The 17,392-nt window shown below is 42.4% G+C and overlaps 1 protein-coding gene across 9 annotated transcripts in view; it reads left to right on the forward strand.

The window, feature by feature from the left end:
* LOC131260555 (insulin-like growth factor 2 mRNA-binding protein 1) overlaps positions 1 to 16,619 on the forward strand; it is a 44,834-nt gene extending 28,215 nt beyond the window's left edge. For 5 of the 9 annotated variants that reach the window (XM_058262313.1, XM_058262312.1, XM_058262314.1 and 2 more), the window contains 4 exons: positions 11,576 to 11,746; positions 11,820 to 12,978; positions 13,067 to 13,216; positions 13,298 to 14,663. In XM_058262313.1, coding sequence (XP_058118296.1) covers positions 11,576 to 11,746; positions 11,820 to 12,978; positions 13,067 to 13,216; positions 13,298 to 13,480 — 1,663 coding nt within the window. In that variant the 3' untranslated portion in view covers positions 13,481 to 14,663. Of the gene's footprint in view, positions 1 to 2,832; positions 2,957 to 4,808; positions 5,387 to 11,575; positions 11,747 to 11,819; positions 12,979 to 13,066; positions 13,217 to 13,297; positions 14,664 to 15,128 lie in introns of those variants that run through there. The other 4 variants (XR_009178164.1, XR_009178163.1, XM_058262308.1 and 1 more) reach the window with 4 other exon arrangements.
* The last annotated feature ends 773 nt before the right edge of the window (positions 16,620 to 17,392 follow it).

Consider the following 17,392-nt stretch of genomic DNA (forward strand, 5'->3'; position numbering starts at 1 on the left):
GAAATGTATGAGTATATTTTGTTTTTATTATTATTGTTTTTTTTATCCTTCCTCCTTGCTTTTATATTTCGCTGGCGCCTTAGAATTCCCCTCTTTTACTAATCCTGTGGCCTTGTTGCTTTTTCATACTTTACTTCACTCATTTTTTCTCTTTCTCTCTCATTTATGTATTGTTCCACTCAATATATTTCCTTATCCTTCTCTCTCCCTCTTTCTATCTCTTTCTTTCATTATTTCTCACATTGCCTCCGTTTTCACTCTACTCCTAGTACATTCCTTAAGCCGCTCTATCAGTTAAAGATTGAAGCTTCGTATTATTTTTATCTTATTCTTTTTGAGAATTTTCTTGGCTGTTTTAGTTCCTATCCGCTTCCTGTTTATTTTTCGCTTCGTTATTTTCTCTTTTCCTACTCAAGGTTGAGTTTCATTCCTCTTTTATCCCTTATCCTCTTTAACGACTTGTACAACGTGTGATCCGCTAGCCTCTTCTCATCCCCGCGCCTTAACCAACCACTCAGTTCTTTTGTTGGGTGCCATTATTATTTTGGCTTCTTAAAATTATGTTCGCCCTACATTTTCCGGTAGGTCTATCCCTTCAGGTTTTGCTTTAAAACGCGCCCGGTTTTGCTCTCTGACATATTTTATGTTCTTCAATTGTATGTGCAACCATATAAAGGCTAACTAAAGTGTTCTTTCTCGTCTACACTCCAAAATGATCGGCATAGTTTTATTGATTTCCCAACTTCACTGCTATAACTAAATTCACTAGTAAAATGATTAAAAATGCATATTTTACTATCTGGCGTACCATCTCAAAAAAAAAAAAAAAAATACTAATGTGTCGCTGTTGCATTCAAAAGAAGGAAAGAAAAATTCTCCCCTACAGATTCCTCTATTCGATAATAAATTTTGAAAAACGATTTATTACGCTATACACTTTAGTACGAAACGATAACGAAGCCCACCAATTACATAAGGTTTTCTTTGTACTTATGGTTTATTATCTGCACAGTATTTATGAATGCCTTGCGCAATTAAGTTTACTTGTATGGTTGATGGCGATCATTGTGGCATTAATTATCATCCAAGCCCAAAAGAAATTAAGATCTAATAATGGACCTACTTTCTAAGCACAATCGTTAGAGCATTGGTTTTCGTTGTTGTTTTCCAAACCAATGTGCAAATGTTCTCAAACCAATGTGCATTTGTTATTTAACCTTACCATTTAATCCCTTCCTTTGAGAAAAAAATCCGAATTTCCCCTTATGTAACAGAAAGAATAATGCATTTAACGAATATGCTTCATGCATATTTATTCTCTTTTTCCCTCGATCAAATCCTGTCTAATGCACCTGTGCTGCAGATTCGATGGAGAAAAACCAGAAATTAAACATCCTGGATGCAAAAATGCACTTCTTCTATCAAAACATAGGACGCATGAATGTGTGTGAGAAGTATTTATTTGTTCTTTTATCATAGTAAAAGGGCGGAGTTTTCCGGTTACACAGCATGGAGAGGAGGGCATACTGCGGCTGCGAACTCGTGCCCATAATGAAGGCATTTCTAGGCATGCAACAGGTACCGGCCGGTGCAATTTGCAATGCAATTTAGCCCCCTCCCTGCCATGTGCTGTCCGAGAATCGGAAGGGTTTGCGAAAAAGGGTGATGATGCGTTTTGTGCAACAAGTAGACCCGGCCGGAAGCAACATTCGCACTTCTATCGTCGATTACAAAGGGTGAAAAAGAGGATGAAAAGATAGAACACATGCTGTGACACGTTGTCTGTAGGTATTTGCTAAAATAGCCTGCAACAGCTGGTTGCGCGAAGCATGTTTATTTGTTTCATTTTTTTCTAACTCTGTTCGTTTTCCCCTTCGATTAGTTTTCCACGGTATTTTGGAAAAGTAATACAATTACAAATCTACCTTTCCTGTGGGAGTATACGTGTATTCAGTCGTGATCTTAGGTACCTGTTATTTACATGAGATCCATGAGTTGAATTTGATATTATTGAAACTGCAACAGGTTTGAGCCTGTAGAGATAAATAAAAGAATTAAGTTGAAAATTAATTTTATCGCCCTTGCTTTTATAATTATCATATGTAAATGTGTTATCAATTATTCTTGACAAGTGTATTGCTTTGTATATATCTATCTAGAGCATTAGCTTTTATACATGAGTCGATAACTTGTATATCGGAGAATAGTTATAAACAATTGACATTAAAAAATATTAAAATTATCTGGTTAGGGACGTACTCATTTTTATTGAATAACAACTGCTAACTCTATTAGGTTCTTCCAGTTGTAATGAAAGATGGAATTATAACACTGAAAACCCAACCTGTTTGAAGTATTACTATGTGTTGAGGCAAAAAATGAAAACTACAAAACGATCGCTTTGATCCTGTCGGTAGCAGGAAAAAATCACACGGATCTAACGTACGTTCGTATCCACCATAATCGGCACCATGGGGAGCAAACTGCGGCGTCGCATACTCTCTCACGAATCTCGTATGTTCCCCAAGATGGGCGAGAGAATCTGAGCAAAGCCCCACACAACCAACTACATTTCTTTTTGCCCCGTTGGGGCCAGAGCGCCATCTCGTCGGTGATCCATTCGGACGATCCAATTCTCCTCCATACCCTTGTGCTTATTCCGTCTACCTTCTCTTGCTGCCCTTTTTTGCTGTACGATCATTGCATACAAAGAACGAAAGGCTTGCAATTCTGTTAGCTCCCTTTGCCAAGCGCGAGTTGGCGGACTCTGTCGACACAAAACTCGGTGTCCGCCAGGCAGAGATCGATCGATATTGGTCGTAGGTCGTTCGTTGCACGTTTGAGGAACGTTGTTTTGTCGATTCGTACCACTTTAAATATTCCGACAGTGCTGTGAGAGTCTGTTAAGCGCATTTACGCGTCTTTCGTGTGTTTTCTGCGCGCATTGGATATTTCGGTAGGTTCGAAGCCAGATCAGAGCTAAATCAGAGCACACCTTTTGGTGCTCGATACTTCCAAAACCAGGTGTCGGTACGATTGTTCGTTTCCTCAAGCAATTCAAGCACTTTCAAGATGCGCATACAGTGCCACGTTTGCTCGACGTTAAATTTTATCAGTGAACACATCATTTAGAGTACGAAGAGTGAACAGCAAGGCTGCTTCGACCGCAAACAAGTCGAACGTCAGCAAATTCTGTTGTGTACGTGTAATGTCCACTGTCCACTGGAAAAATGTCTACAGTGCAAACTAACGACACATGCACATAATCCCGTCTCTCTCAGTGAACTTTGTTCAAATCAATCTGTGGAGTGCGAGTGAAATCTGACGACCTGGTTGTTATTCTTGAAAATATGTTGCCGTCAAACACACCATCCACCAAAGCGCAATCGAAATCGCAAATTATGCTGATTAAGCGTGAAACGTCAAAGAGAAGTCAACAAAAGTGTCGCATAGATAGATTGAAGTAAATCACACCCGGGGGTTTAACTTGATGTGGAACCAGCGAAAGGGGAGCCGGTTGTGGTCTACTTGGAGCGCACGAATAATGTGACGTAAATCGCGAGAAAATTCCGAGAACCGCGAGAGAGAGTGAAGAGCGAACTCTTGGGCTTAAAATACGTGGAAGGCCGGCGTGAATGGGGGAAGAGTGTCATAGTAGGGCCTGTGCCCTTTACCACAAATGGTTCCCGCGCACTTGACGGCATTGCACAGTTGGCTGTGTTGCGGTTTTCATGTTGGTTTACAACTAGCCGGTTTATCAATCTCCGTGTTCGGTGGTGGTCGCGGCTGCATCCATGTGTATTGGTGTCGTGGCTGAGGCACACGATTATACTGGCTCGTCCCCGTGTATGCCTAAATGCGATGTGCCGCATCATCATTCTCGCGTAGCCCTCGCCGGTTAGTGACATATTTTTACTCCCGCCTGTCTGGCTGCGGCAAGTGCGCGTGCATACAGTCCGTGCATCATACGTACGTAACGGTCAATAAGTTCCATCTATCTCCTATTACGTAGTACGGTACAGGAAACGTTATTGCTACGTCAATCGTGATTGTTGTTGCCTGCGTGCATCGGCCATTTTGGTGTGTTTTGTAGTTCAAATGCTAGCGGAACGGATTCTGCGTTCATCTTTATCTCGCTGTTCGAGAGTGTTCCATGTATGGGTGCAAATTTGTCCCGTGTAGATCGCGGAAGAATGTTTTCGTACCTTTCCGTCGCAGTTCGTGGCTGGAGTGCTGTTGTTGAATACATTTTCGATTGGCAAGCCTGAACACGTGCTTCTAATGCTACCATTATGATCATGTGTTTGTCACATAAATGTATTCCATGTGAATATGTACGAACCTTTATCAATATGCAGGAAACCATATCGACTTGAAAGTACTCCGTCTAATATGCTCGATTGTTCCGATAAAACGACTACTGCTACATTCAAACAACATTACACCTGTATGTCACAGAATTTACGCACAAACGTATTGGTGCCTTTGACATCAGAATGGTAAACGAAGCAAATTGTAAAACAAGTGACCTATTTCAGCGTGATCGTTAGATAAAATATCTTTATCGCAACATTGTTGTAATTCCTCTTTCCAAATGTGTTTTTCTTTCAAACTCAAAGTTTAAATTTTACTTTCCTTCCATTTTTCTCTTTTCGGTTTGTTTTGTTGGTTTCTCATGCATATTGTGAACGAACGATTTGGAACTACAATGAAAACTAAAAGTGAAGTATTTAGATGTCGGAAATGCTTTAAAAATGACTATCTACCATTCTGTCCGCCTCTCTTTGTCCTATAACGTCCTATAACAGGTTATACAAATTCTTTTTAATCAAAACTGTATCAAAACACTCACTGAGAAACTTGTTGATTGCTTAACTTTGAGATTTTTTAATGAATCGCTGAATGTTTAAACTTTGTGAAAAAATCAATCGCCAAAACTATTGAGCTGAATATTGTGAAGTGAAAAATAAATTCGAACAAACACGAACAAGTGAGAATAGAAAAATTAATTCTGCATATGAAAGAGCGCGTGAAAGTCGACCAAAAACAATTACTCCACGCACGCGCCTCGTATTGATCGCATCCGGTTGGCCAACACTAATATGGCCCACCATCAGTACCAGCAGCAGCAGTATCAGCAATCACAGTACCAGTATCAGCAACAGTCGCACTACGGCTACCAAATACCACAGTACTCGACTGGATTGGCCGAATATGCTCAGCAGAACAATCCGTCCTCGGTGGTACCACCATTAGGTGGCGGAATTTGGTTGAAAGCTTGCTATAACCAATTAGACCAGCCGCGAAACGGTACATCGAATAGTACCGACCAGAATCTTCACCAGTCCTTGTATTCCGATTCCAACCAATTGCTTATGCCGTTTAGGTAGGTGTCGATAACGCTCAAAAAACATTGCAAGAAATCTTTACATTTATATGACGCAGTTGCTGCTTTCTTTCGGCGCTTTTTTTATCCACACATATTGTTATTTCCAGGCACAATAAAATATAACTTTCCAGATCCATACCTTAAACATGTACTTTTTTCTCTTCTATTTGCAGGTAAGCAACAAAATGTGCAGTAAATTCGACACGGTCGAAAGAGGCATTTCATAGAAGCAACTGAGGTAACCAGTGTAATGGTTATTTGGTTTTATCTAGCATATGTTTGCTGGTCTACCATAAGGAAAAATACATAGAAATGGATTTTATTTGCTCAGCTGAAGCTGAAACGATAGTTTATGGAAAACGATTTTCATGCCCACACAGAACAAGGGCTGTGTTTGAGCTCGACTAAATGAAAAAACCGCTAGCCGATCTATTTACTGATAAGCAAGTTTGCTTAGTTGCATTGAATATAAAAATAACCATAACAATTACCCATATGATCAAAGTGCTTCAACTAAAGAAGTTGAGAAATAGATTTAATAGAAAGGTTCGTAATGTTTCGATTTCTAACCTCCTTGCAAACTGTGTGAATAAAACCTTCGACAACTTTCCTCTCCTAAATGAGGTGATCCGGTCTCCGTTGGGATTCGAACCCACGGCAAACGCGAAGGTTCCATATGTGCTAAAAGATCATGTTATAACCAGCCGGCCCTAGCGGCTTAAACCATATGAAATATATGCGTTCGTACGCAGTGCAAATTTCGCTACAAGGAAAAATGTGTGTCATAAAGTAACAATGGTAAACCAACATTTTGGCCCAACGTGTTGGTTTTCATCGTTCACATTTAGTACCACATGTTCGCCTCGTGGGTTTGAATCGATCAAGGGTCCAGCACGCTACATTTTTGTAGGATTTCAGTAACGAACAAGAACTTGATGTTGCCGTTCCTTTCCCCATTACACTACATACAATGCCCTTATCAGAGACATCACCCAGAACAGATCGTCGAGAAGTGCTGAATGGAGCTTATTGGTGAGCAACAGAATGAAAAACAAACATTTGTTATCAATACAATATATTTTCTACAATTTCCGGATGACGCCGTTAGCCCACAATCACACATGAACATGCTTTTTCAAAATGTGTATATGAAATGTGAAGAGAACATTTACTCGCCTGATATGTTGCACGACTATGCTTCGGTGTTTAAGTGGATTGTGAAAAGAGAAAACATAACACACAAAACATACTCAGTTGAGTAGGACTACACTTCAGCACTTGGGCTCAAGAAGTGACTAAAAATAGTTTAGCAGTATATGTAGGGTCAATGATGAAAAGGAAGAAAGTGAGATAATAGTGGTGTTATCTCCAGACCTTCGTGACTGGAATGATAGATTATGCTTTCATTCATAAAAATAAGCTATGTTAAATTTGTCGGCTTCTTTTGGCATGTCATGCCGTCCCCGCTAATCGTGAATGTCTGTTTCTTTCTTTTGACCTATTTTTTATGCTACCATCCTTAGATCGCGTCCAACGAGTGTAAGAGTGTGTGGGTTACAGATCGATGCGTTTTAAATGTGTGAAACACGATCTATGTTGTGTAATAAAACCAAACTCACCTTGCTTTATGTGAGCCAATAGGTCCATAAAAGGCATGATTTACGTATATTAAGTAAATATTTACAATATGTGGTAAAAAAAAATCAATATTCAAGAACCCCGAAGAAGTCGAAAATGCTCGATTTAAATTCTTTGTCTTTGGAAGAAATGAACCCAGAGTTGTGTTTTATGGATTATTGCGACGAGATTCATTCATATGAATCTGTTACCCAAGATCATTCCATAATGATCAGGAACGCAAAGATCATGCGACTAAAACAAGGTTGCCTTCCTTGAGAATTCTTCACAAATTCATGATTCATGAATCTCTAAATCGAGACAAAGTGTAGTTCAGATTCATTATTCTGATTCTGAATTACTGAACTCCAGAAGAGCCGCATTAATCTTTTGTTCATTGCACATTGGTCTGGCTCGTAATTATTTTTGGAACTGTTCATTAACCAAATTCTTTTAAAATTGAATTTAAAATGTGTACAATACCCTAGAAGTATGTTTTGGCTCGTACTACTGCGGAATCGTCCACTAGTTGCTACATAGCTCAATCGCAAAAGGTTAAATGCAATTTGTTGCAGACGGATCTGTAGCTTGCCGACTGTGACTGTACGTCTTGTGGACGAAGGCGCGACAATGTTTGTCGAACCTGTTTTGCACGTTTTTTTAACAAAATAAAAAAGGAGTGAGGTTTGTGTACCTTGCGAATACAAAACAATGAAAATCGAAATGCGGTCATCAGTTATCCGTACAGCTTTCGGTTTTTTGTACCATCTCACTGGTCGCTGTGCAGGGAGGAAGACGACTGTCGGCAGTTCCCTTACAATACACTCGCCCATTCCTTGCCGCCAAACGTTTAGTGGTTCCGCGTGCATTATGCTAATAGAAAGCGAGTCGGATGCGCACTTCCGCAACTGGGAAATGCAGTTGAACGGGTTTTAAGGGATGCATTAAGTACACATGCAAACAACCCATTGATTCTCTTTATCTCTCTACCCATTCCCCATACGAAACCGGATGAAACCAACGTGCGGAATAACTACATTGTGTGCTGCATTCGTTATTGGAATATGAGTCTCATCACTAAGCATCAGTAGTGCCATTGAATATTGTTTTAAAATGATTTCTAAAATTATTCTAACTTAAAATATATGGATCTTTCTCAGGGTATCAACCTATCCATTCATGTTGTAAAAATTTCCAGGGGGTTTTATGTACCTTGGAAAGCCCAGCATTGAATTTAACAATTGACTCGGGTTACACTACTTCGAACATTAAGAATATCACGTGCTGCCACGGATGATTATACTTGACTTCCTAAGCACCGAAACTAACGAAAACTATTGAAAATTTCAACTAAAAAAACTAACATAAAACAGTAAATCTTATAAACAACAGGCACAACAATACACGGATGGCTAGTGGTCCGCAAGCACAAAGTCATTCTTAGCTAAATAAGCTGTCAAAGACTCGCTGGGTAGTCCCTTCCATGACTCATGGTGGCGTGCATACACGTGCATTCTGCTCACTCATCCCTTAGCCAATGCACCATTCTTTTACATCCCAAATGGACAGGGAGGAAGTATGGAAGATGGATAATGTTGGCGGTGAATAATTCCGAGAATTCGTGCAGGAATGCAGTTTCGACGAACTTACCACCACGATCATGAGTGAGGCGTGCATCTACGTCGAAATCACGTTGGGTTAGCTCAGTTTTATTGTGATGTGATAGTTATAGTTTGTTTAAAAGCCACAATTTTGAAGTGTATTATAGTTCTGGGAGTTACAAAATAGAGCAATCAAATAAATATTTTTATGCAGCATAATCAAACGATCATCAAAAAATCGTCCAACATGATCGAAAAAAAAGAATACGAAACTTAAGAAATTTGAAATGGCAGGGAGCTTGCGAGATAAAAAAAACGTGTATTTCTCGTCCGGAGTGTAGGTTCGACTAACGAGAAATAACATTGAGCAGCAGTCACCGAAGCACAGAAAGCAGAAGAGGCTTCGTTAATTCGTGAACATGAATTGGATTCCCGTTGCTATAAATTGGCAAGCAGTGGAAAGTTCTGCGCCACTTCTGGCGGTGATGTGTAAGGTATCGCGGCCGTAAACTTCTACGGTGGTGGCAACATCCTAACTTCTCTGGAATGCGCCACCGTCCAGAAAAATCGAAACCGATCGCCCGCCCGTTTCTTTCCCGACGAGCATGAGCTGCGAGAAGATAAAGTATTTCCTTTTTATTCCCCGCTCCCAAACCAGATCGAGACGCTGTGGAATTTGAGCGACCCCAGCGAGAGTCAGTGAGCAGAGAAGGAAAATGATAAAACAAGAAACATCAAACGCGAAGATCGACCGAAGAAGTCATTAAGCAAGATCGCATCATAAGATATGCCACAAGTCGAGAGTCAGTTATGCTGGTTATACTACCAGCAGCCAAGGGTTGATGCGGCTATGCTGCGACGTAAAGCATGTTGAAATGACATCAACACTTGCAGCCGTTATAAGCAAGAAGTACGAGAAGAAACGCAGACACGCTTGGCGTAAGCCTTTCAAGGTGTAGTAAAAAAAGCGACAGACAGATCGCAGGGGAGAAAGGAGAAATGTGGGAGTTTGGAGGCTGCCGGAGGCCAGCCAAGGAGAAAGGCGTGCGACGATGGAAGAAGAGATGGAATGACAGCAAATGGGACTGTGCGACAAGGACAGCAAAGTATGCGCTCGCGTCCGCAACGCGCGTCGTGTATCGTACGCCGATCTGCAGTTCATTCACTTTTGGAGCGTCCCTTTTCTTTTTTCGTTTGTTTATTTTTGAAACATTTCAACTTTTTGCCGCTACCCCCAGTGGGGTCGTACTCTCTGGGTGGGTGCGTGCGTACGCACTCGTGTGGACTTCAGGATCGTGCATCGGGCTGGACGCATCGTGTCCATTGGTCGTTTCAATTTGTAATGTTTTCCCATTCGTGTTAAGCTAGTGAGGAAACAGTAGGGCCAAAACGAAAAAAAGGGATTCATTAGGGTTTTCGTGAAAAACCCATTGCTTTTTGCTTTGAATTGATAAACGAACATCAGAACCGTTTGTATGAAAGTTTAAACCCGACGTCAAAATAAATCGTCAACCCACTAGACCCTAAGTTGGTCGATGTGCACGATGGGAGTTACTCGTGTATAAAGTGACCACCGTGAGGGCATGAGTGTATGTTTCTTGGAAAATTCCGGCTCACTTTGCATAATTGGGTTATTCCTACACCATGTGTAAGACTTCGTTATCTCCCATACCTCACCAACCGACCGATGATGAATGAAAGGAACAAAAAAGCATGAATGGAAGATCTTCTGATGCTGCTTTGTACTCTTTAGCTATGGGGAGCAGAATCTGTGGGGTGTATTTGCTCTCTAATCTCGCTTTGCAGATATTCTCTTTCCCTTTCACTCGTACTTTTCCTTTCTCGCATTAATCTGACTATTTGGAGGGTCACAGGGCCACGTTCTATAGATTGGATGACACGACCCATAAAGAACGATACCCCTTCCGCGATCCAACACAACGGTGGGGAGTAGGCGTACGCATACAAACACTAACTACGATACAAATAAACTTAGCGATGCTAACGAGGAGCATCCCTTTTTGGCAGAAATGCACTTATGAAACACTGATGCCTCAGAAATCATAGCAGATGTAGTCGGCGGTTCCTCTACAAGTACAATGTGACTGTCGAGAATGCTTTGAGTAAAATACATATGGTCCATCTTAGCTTGTCGCTGCTACATCGCCTCTCGTGGAGCTGATGTGTTGCTTGGTTTGGCATCAAAAAAGGAGCTTAGCGAAAAGAAGATTGTACTGGAATGACAGTCTATTAGTTCACTGCCGAACAGCGGATGTTGATCTTGATCAGTGTAAGTTATAGGGTGGAAAATGTGGGGCTACTCAAACCACAAAGACACAGCATAATTTTTAGCATATGTAGAAAATTCTGCTTCAGTAGGAATTAAATGCGACGCTAGCGGTAAAACAAACATACTCACACACACACACACACACACACACACACAAATATACTCAAAGGGCCTCCTGCATGTTGGAAGAGGGTTCGGTGTTGATCAAGAGAAAAAGAGTCAAACGAATGTGTGCCTGTGTCATGTCCGCTACACAGCATAGGAATCGCATGAAGGCATGGGGAATAGCGACAGAATTTCACGAGAATTTCATACAGTATCCAACCGTCATTACGACAGTCGCCATCATTACAGGAATGTTGGAGCATTGGTGTGCTGTGGCGTTGAGCGTTTCAATAGTCTAGCGCGCGCCCTCATCTCTCGGCATAGGGAAGTTAACTTCCGGACGACGGTGGAAATTCTTCACGTACTCCTCGATCTCAGTTTGCCGTTGACTAGTGTCAAGTAATCAGAAAATATCACATAATTGCTTAACGTTCGCATGCTGTGTCGAGCGTGTTTCGCTTCATAGCATCGTTTCGTGTTCTAGCATGAGTGAAGATATTTCAAATGCAAACGCTTCTAGAATCAGTTCCCAATTGTACCATATATTGACGAAATACTCTGCTTTTGTTTCAGCACTACTGCCAAAATCGTCATCAGCGGAATTCCGCAACACGCTAAGTTCGACGACATTGAGCCGCTGCTGAAACCTTACGGTAAGGTGGAGCACTGCGAGGCTGGAACTAGCAAAGACCCTAATACCCAAACCGTCCATATTACCTTCGAGAATCACGACCAGGCACAAAGGTAAGTCACTTTACTTTCTTCGCCGCTAGTCAAACTGTATTCAATGACATAATCTGGACGTGTTCTGCTGTAGGGCGGTCTCCGGCTTGAACGGAGTGGACTTTGAGGGCTCCAAGTTGCTGGTGGAGCTGTCGGAGGCTAACAAACAGGCTCGACGAGCGCAGCGCAACCGTTCCCAGTACGGTACAGGCATGTCGGGAGGTGGTGGCCCCGGTCGGCAGACCGACTTCCCGTTGCGTGTGTTAGTGCAGAGCGAGATGGTCGGTGCCATCATCGGTCGGCAAGGCAGCACTATTCGGCACATCACGCAACAGAGTCGCGCGCGGGTGGACGTGCACCGGAAAGACAATGTCGGGTCTGTCGAAAAGGCGATCACGATCTATGGCAATCCCGAGAACTGCACGATGGCCTGCAAGAAAATCCTCGAGGTTATGCAGCAAGAGGCGAATAGCACGAACAAAGGTGAGATCTGCCTGAAAATCCTGGCCCACAATAACCTGATCGGACGAATCATCGGTAAGAGCGGGAACACGATCAAGCGGATAATGCAGGATACCGACACGAAGATCACGGTCAGTTCGATCAACGACATCAGCAGTTTCAACCTAGAGCGCATCATCACGGTGAAAGGTACGATCGACAACATGTCGAAAGGCGAAAGCCAGATCAGCGCCAAGCTGCGCCAGAGCTACGAAAACGACCTGCAGGCCCTGGCGCCGCAGAGCATCATGTTCCCGGGGCTGCATCCCATGGCGATGATGTCGACGGCCGGCAACGGCATGGGTTTCACGGGTCGTACCGCGGGGGGCAGTGTGGTTGGTGGAGGTGGTGCCGCCGGGGGCCCCGGCGGAGCCGGTATGTATCCTGGTTCTAACTTCCCGATGTATCAACCTCCGACCGGAGGGCCGGCTGGCGTTCCACCAGGCTCAAGCGAGGTGCAGGAAACGACCTACCTCTACATCCCGAACAACGCCGTGGGCGCCATCATCGGTACCAAAGGATTGCACATTCGCAATATCATCAGATTCTCAGGTGCCTCCGTCAAGATTGCGCCACTAGAGGCGGACAAGCCCCAGGAACAGCAGACCGAGCGCAAAGTTACCATTATCGGCACACCGGAAGCTCAGTGGAAGGCGCAGTATTTGATTTTCGAGAAGATGCGGGAAGAAGGATTCGTATCCGGCACTGACGATGTCAGGCTGACGGTGGAGATTTTTGTACCAAGTGCACAGGTAAGATTAAGTGAGCCATATCGCTCAGAGGACGATGCGCGTGGCACATTACATTCACAAGTTCAACCGGAATATTGTGTTTCCACAGGTTGGACGTATTATTGGCAAAGGTGGACAGAACGTTCGCGAGCTACAACGCGTTACAGGTAGCATAATAAAGCTGCCCGAACATACGGCCAGCACACCCGTAGATGAAGAAACGACAGTACACATCATCGGTCCATTCTTCAGCGTTCAGGTAAGCTCTCTAAAAGGTATACAATTTGTTTTCCCTTAGTTCTGACACCTTTTCTTCCACACTTTTTGCCAATGCACGCAGTCTGCACAGAGACGTATCCGCACGATGATGCAGGCTACCAATCCACCCCCGGCCACCAAGCGCCAATCGTCACAGAAAACCAAGGAGCAGGCGGCAGGTATGGCCACTCCAGCCACCAGTGCTCCCGCGACCGCCGGCTCGACGCCACCACAGCAACAGCAGTCGTCCAGTACAAACGCATAATCAAAACGTCACGTTGCGCAAGAGTATCACGAGAAAGGCGGTAGCAGCAGCAGCAGCAGCAGCAGCAACAACGACAGTGACAACAGTGGCGACGGCAGGAAAGGTGCAAGCACCACCACGGTCAACCCGGGTAACTACCTTTAGAGGGTGTTTCAAATCTATTATCAGTCGGGAAAAGAAGATTTAACTAGATGCTGAAGATGAGGACAAGAGGAAAGAAGATAGAAAGTTGCACCGAGGAAGGAGAGGAAACAATCGGAGGAAAACGCCGATCGCAGCCTGAGAAGAAGGAAACACATGAAGCCAAATACAACCCAATAACCAACAATGCAATAGCCCAGCAACAGAAACCTGATACCACCGTCCTATAGATGAGCCGGGTGCGTTCCCAATCGACGCCATCCTGGCTTCTGGCCCAGCCAATATCATTTTCCCAATCATTCTACTTCCACCGCCTAAATATTAGTTTAGGCTTAGAAATATTGTTATATTTACTCTATTACTATTTTTGCCTGTTCTATGTTCATTGCTCCCTTATTACTCAATAGTTTTCAACATAGCGAGGCGGGAATGGTGATGATTAAGGGTCGGTGACTTCATCATAATATTCCTAATCGGAGGGAGAGAGATCATGAGCAAATGCGTATTTGAAGAAGACAGGAATATTTCACAAACGCCTATGTCATCACCTGGATAGCTTATGCATGCTCTTGCTCAATCATCACAGGTGTAACAGATTGATGAATCCATAATCAAAATAGCCCATATACATACAGTGTAAGTCTTAGATTCCGCCCAGCAGCCCCAGCCGCAACCACAGCGACAACTAATGCAAAGATCAAGACCCACGTTATCCTTCTTCTGGTAGAGAAGAAGGATGAGAAATATGCAAATTATCAATAGGTTGCAGAAGAACACTAATAGCAGGAAAAAAGTTGGAAGATAAGAGAAAACATGCCCAAGCAAGATGAAATGATAAATGATAAATGATAAACGGTTAGCCGTTTCGCAACAAAAAACTGATTTACCTACATTGTTGTGTGCAGATAGTAGTCCACAAATCAATAATGGAATGATACTTTGAAGATCAGTAATATACACTATACATTAATATAAATAGAAATAAAATTTAAAAAAAATGCAAAATAAAAGACGCCAGTCGTCCAGGGAAGATAACAGATCATGAAGGAAGTATGCATGAATGGCAACTCTGAAGAATATTCTAGAGAATGCACTCATATATGTAACGAACGGAGCTCTACAGAGATTCTTGACTCTGTACACGGGATGGAAAACTGGATCAAGCCCTGTTAAAACAAAAAAGCATATGGACTCATTCGAACACGACGTACGTGCCATGCCTGGCAAAGACCTCTATTCTTTCATAACGCTCGTTATCGGATTATTATTTCTACGGGAATGCTTAAAAACATTTTTTTCCACCATGAACGAATTCAAATAATTATTCTCATTCGTGCAATTTCACCTCGTAAAATACCATCATTAAACACAAATGTTGCCATAGACTCACTTGAGGATCTTAGAGAGTAACACGGTGTAGTTTTGCGGTTAAATTATTGCCTAATTTCAACCGCAGAAATCTTGGTTAGCAGCTCGAATGAAAGATTAATTATTGTAACATTCCCAGTTTCCTTCTTAGCGATAACGCACTACAGAGCAAAAAGAGCACGATATATTGGTACCAATTGGCAAAAAATACGATCTACTGCAGTTCACCGAGAACGAAAAACCATTCTCCTACTGGCTTCAATAATTATCGATTCAAAGCATCTTGGCCACGTCACTCTGCATCTCTGGCGTGTGAATAATTGGAAACCAAGTCAGCAAAGCCGCAAGGTAGGAGATATGCGAGCGAAATAACGTACGAACTGCAGCGAAATGAAACGTAATAGAGCCAATTCGTATAAGAAATTAGTGTTTAAACCTGTTGAAAATATATGTTTTTGCTAATTTATTCAGTTGATAGAATATCGAGAATAAGAATGCCAACAACATTTGAGTGTAGTGTATGATACTGGCAGTGGAAGAGTATGGGAATCGGTAATGTCAATCAATTGAATATGTTTTTGTCTTGTCTTAAAAGATCGCGCAATGAGAGATTTAAAACTTTAGTATGTAATTTTTGTTCATTTTTAGGAAGTCTCTTAAGGGAATGTTTGGAACAATGCTTGTGGTTGTAGTTTTTCAGTATGTGCGAGTTATGAAAGTGAATGCGGAACCTTGATTGTAGAAGTAACGTAACTGGGAGATGATCAAAGGTGGTACAAAACGATGAAGCAAGAGTATTATGGCAAAGGAGGAGGTACGTTTATCGTTTGTTTTGGAAATATGTAAAAGTGAGTGAGTTTCTCAAACGAACGAATTTCATTTCGTTGGCTGCTGCAGTGTGCGTGGGAGACGTTAGGTTATTTCCCAGAGAAGTTTGACGTGCACCATGTCAAATAGCGGCTGACGATACTCGTTGTTGTTTATTGTTCGCGCTGTAGGCGGGGCACTGCCGCGAACAGCCGTGCCACTGCCGTTGACTAGAAGAGGGAAGGAGCAATGTGGGTTTGGAAGCAGGAAGGTGATTTTCTTGTTCTGCTCGATATCTAGATAGTGTGGGGAGGAGGACCTGTTGTTGTAGCATCGAATATGTTAAGCCGCCCTTTTTAGTAAGTGGTTGACCAAAGATTGTCGGAATTTTATAGCGTTTGACTCCGATGCACCATGAGCAATGTGTGTGTGTTTTTTGCTGAATACCAATGAGACAGATGCGGGCAGGTCCTCTTGAGGCTCTCAATGGGTCGCTTCCAGATCCCTAACGCTTAACTAATCGTAAGCTAGTACATTTCCTACTAACAACACGTGCTCGCTAATTTACTGAGTGGAGAGTGGTAATTGCAACTAAATCACTACGCCTCAAGAAAATTGCTGTTGAAACTCCATGATAAAACTTTATGCAGGCAAGAGAAAGCGAAGTAATAGCAAGAGATCAATCTTCCATTTGCTCACCTAAATATTAATCTTTCCCTCTTCAAGAGAAACTAACTGTAGGATAGGTAGGTAGGTAGGAAGTGGCTCTTGCATTAAACGACTGTCATTGCAATGCATCCTAGACCAACTGTAGCTGCATTGCGATGCATCTTCCTTTTGGCGATGTAGGTTGGCGTCGTGCTATCTAACGAGAGGCCATAATTTGTAACAGGCATGCCTTATTATCTATTTATTATGAATCGTACATGGGATGGAAACGGGTGTAACAAGAGAAAACGAGACGCAGAGAAAAGCAATGGTAAACAAAACCATAACAATACGAAGGTGATGATGGATTCATTTACAACATAAATTGAAACAATAGCTTTGCACCTGCGTCAGCCGTTCAATTACGTTTTATTATACCACCTCCACCACCACTACCCACAAGACAGGACATCGGCAGTAGCAGCACAGACGTCCTGAAGCGGCTGCGGTACCAGCACCAACAGAATGTTTTCAAACAAATGTGCAACGTTTTCAAGCAGCAACAAAGAGTAAACAAACGAAGCGGAAACGAATACCTCATTAGAAAGTGCATTATCATCGCGAACGCAAAAATATAAACACTTCTACCAATACAAGTCATCCCCAACGGCAAAACAAAATTTGCGTAATCCCCTTCAGAAGAAGGAGAAGAAGGTGTAAACTGTTGAACAACCTCATGACGTAAAGTCCCCAAACTACCAAATGGTAGCCAAAATTATGGCTAGTGAATATGCCCAAGTCGATCGAGAGCACCAAATGAGTCTATTTGGAATATGTAACGTAAGCTTGTCACTGACCACTTAACCCCTGTAAAAGGAAAAGATATGAAAGTGTATGTCCAGTCAAATATTCTACAACTTTCCCAAGCAATTATTTGATTGATTGAAC

The sequence above is a fragment of the Anopheles coustani genome, chromosome 3, assembly GCF_943734705.1.
Source record: "Anopheles coustani chromosome 3, idAnoCousDA_361_x.2, whole genome shotgun sequence".
Classification (NCBI taxonomy): domain Eukaryota; kingdom Metazoa; phylum Arthropoda; class Insecta; order Diptera; family Culicidae; genus Anopheles; species Anopheles coustani.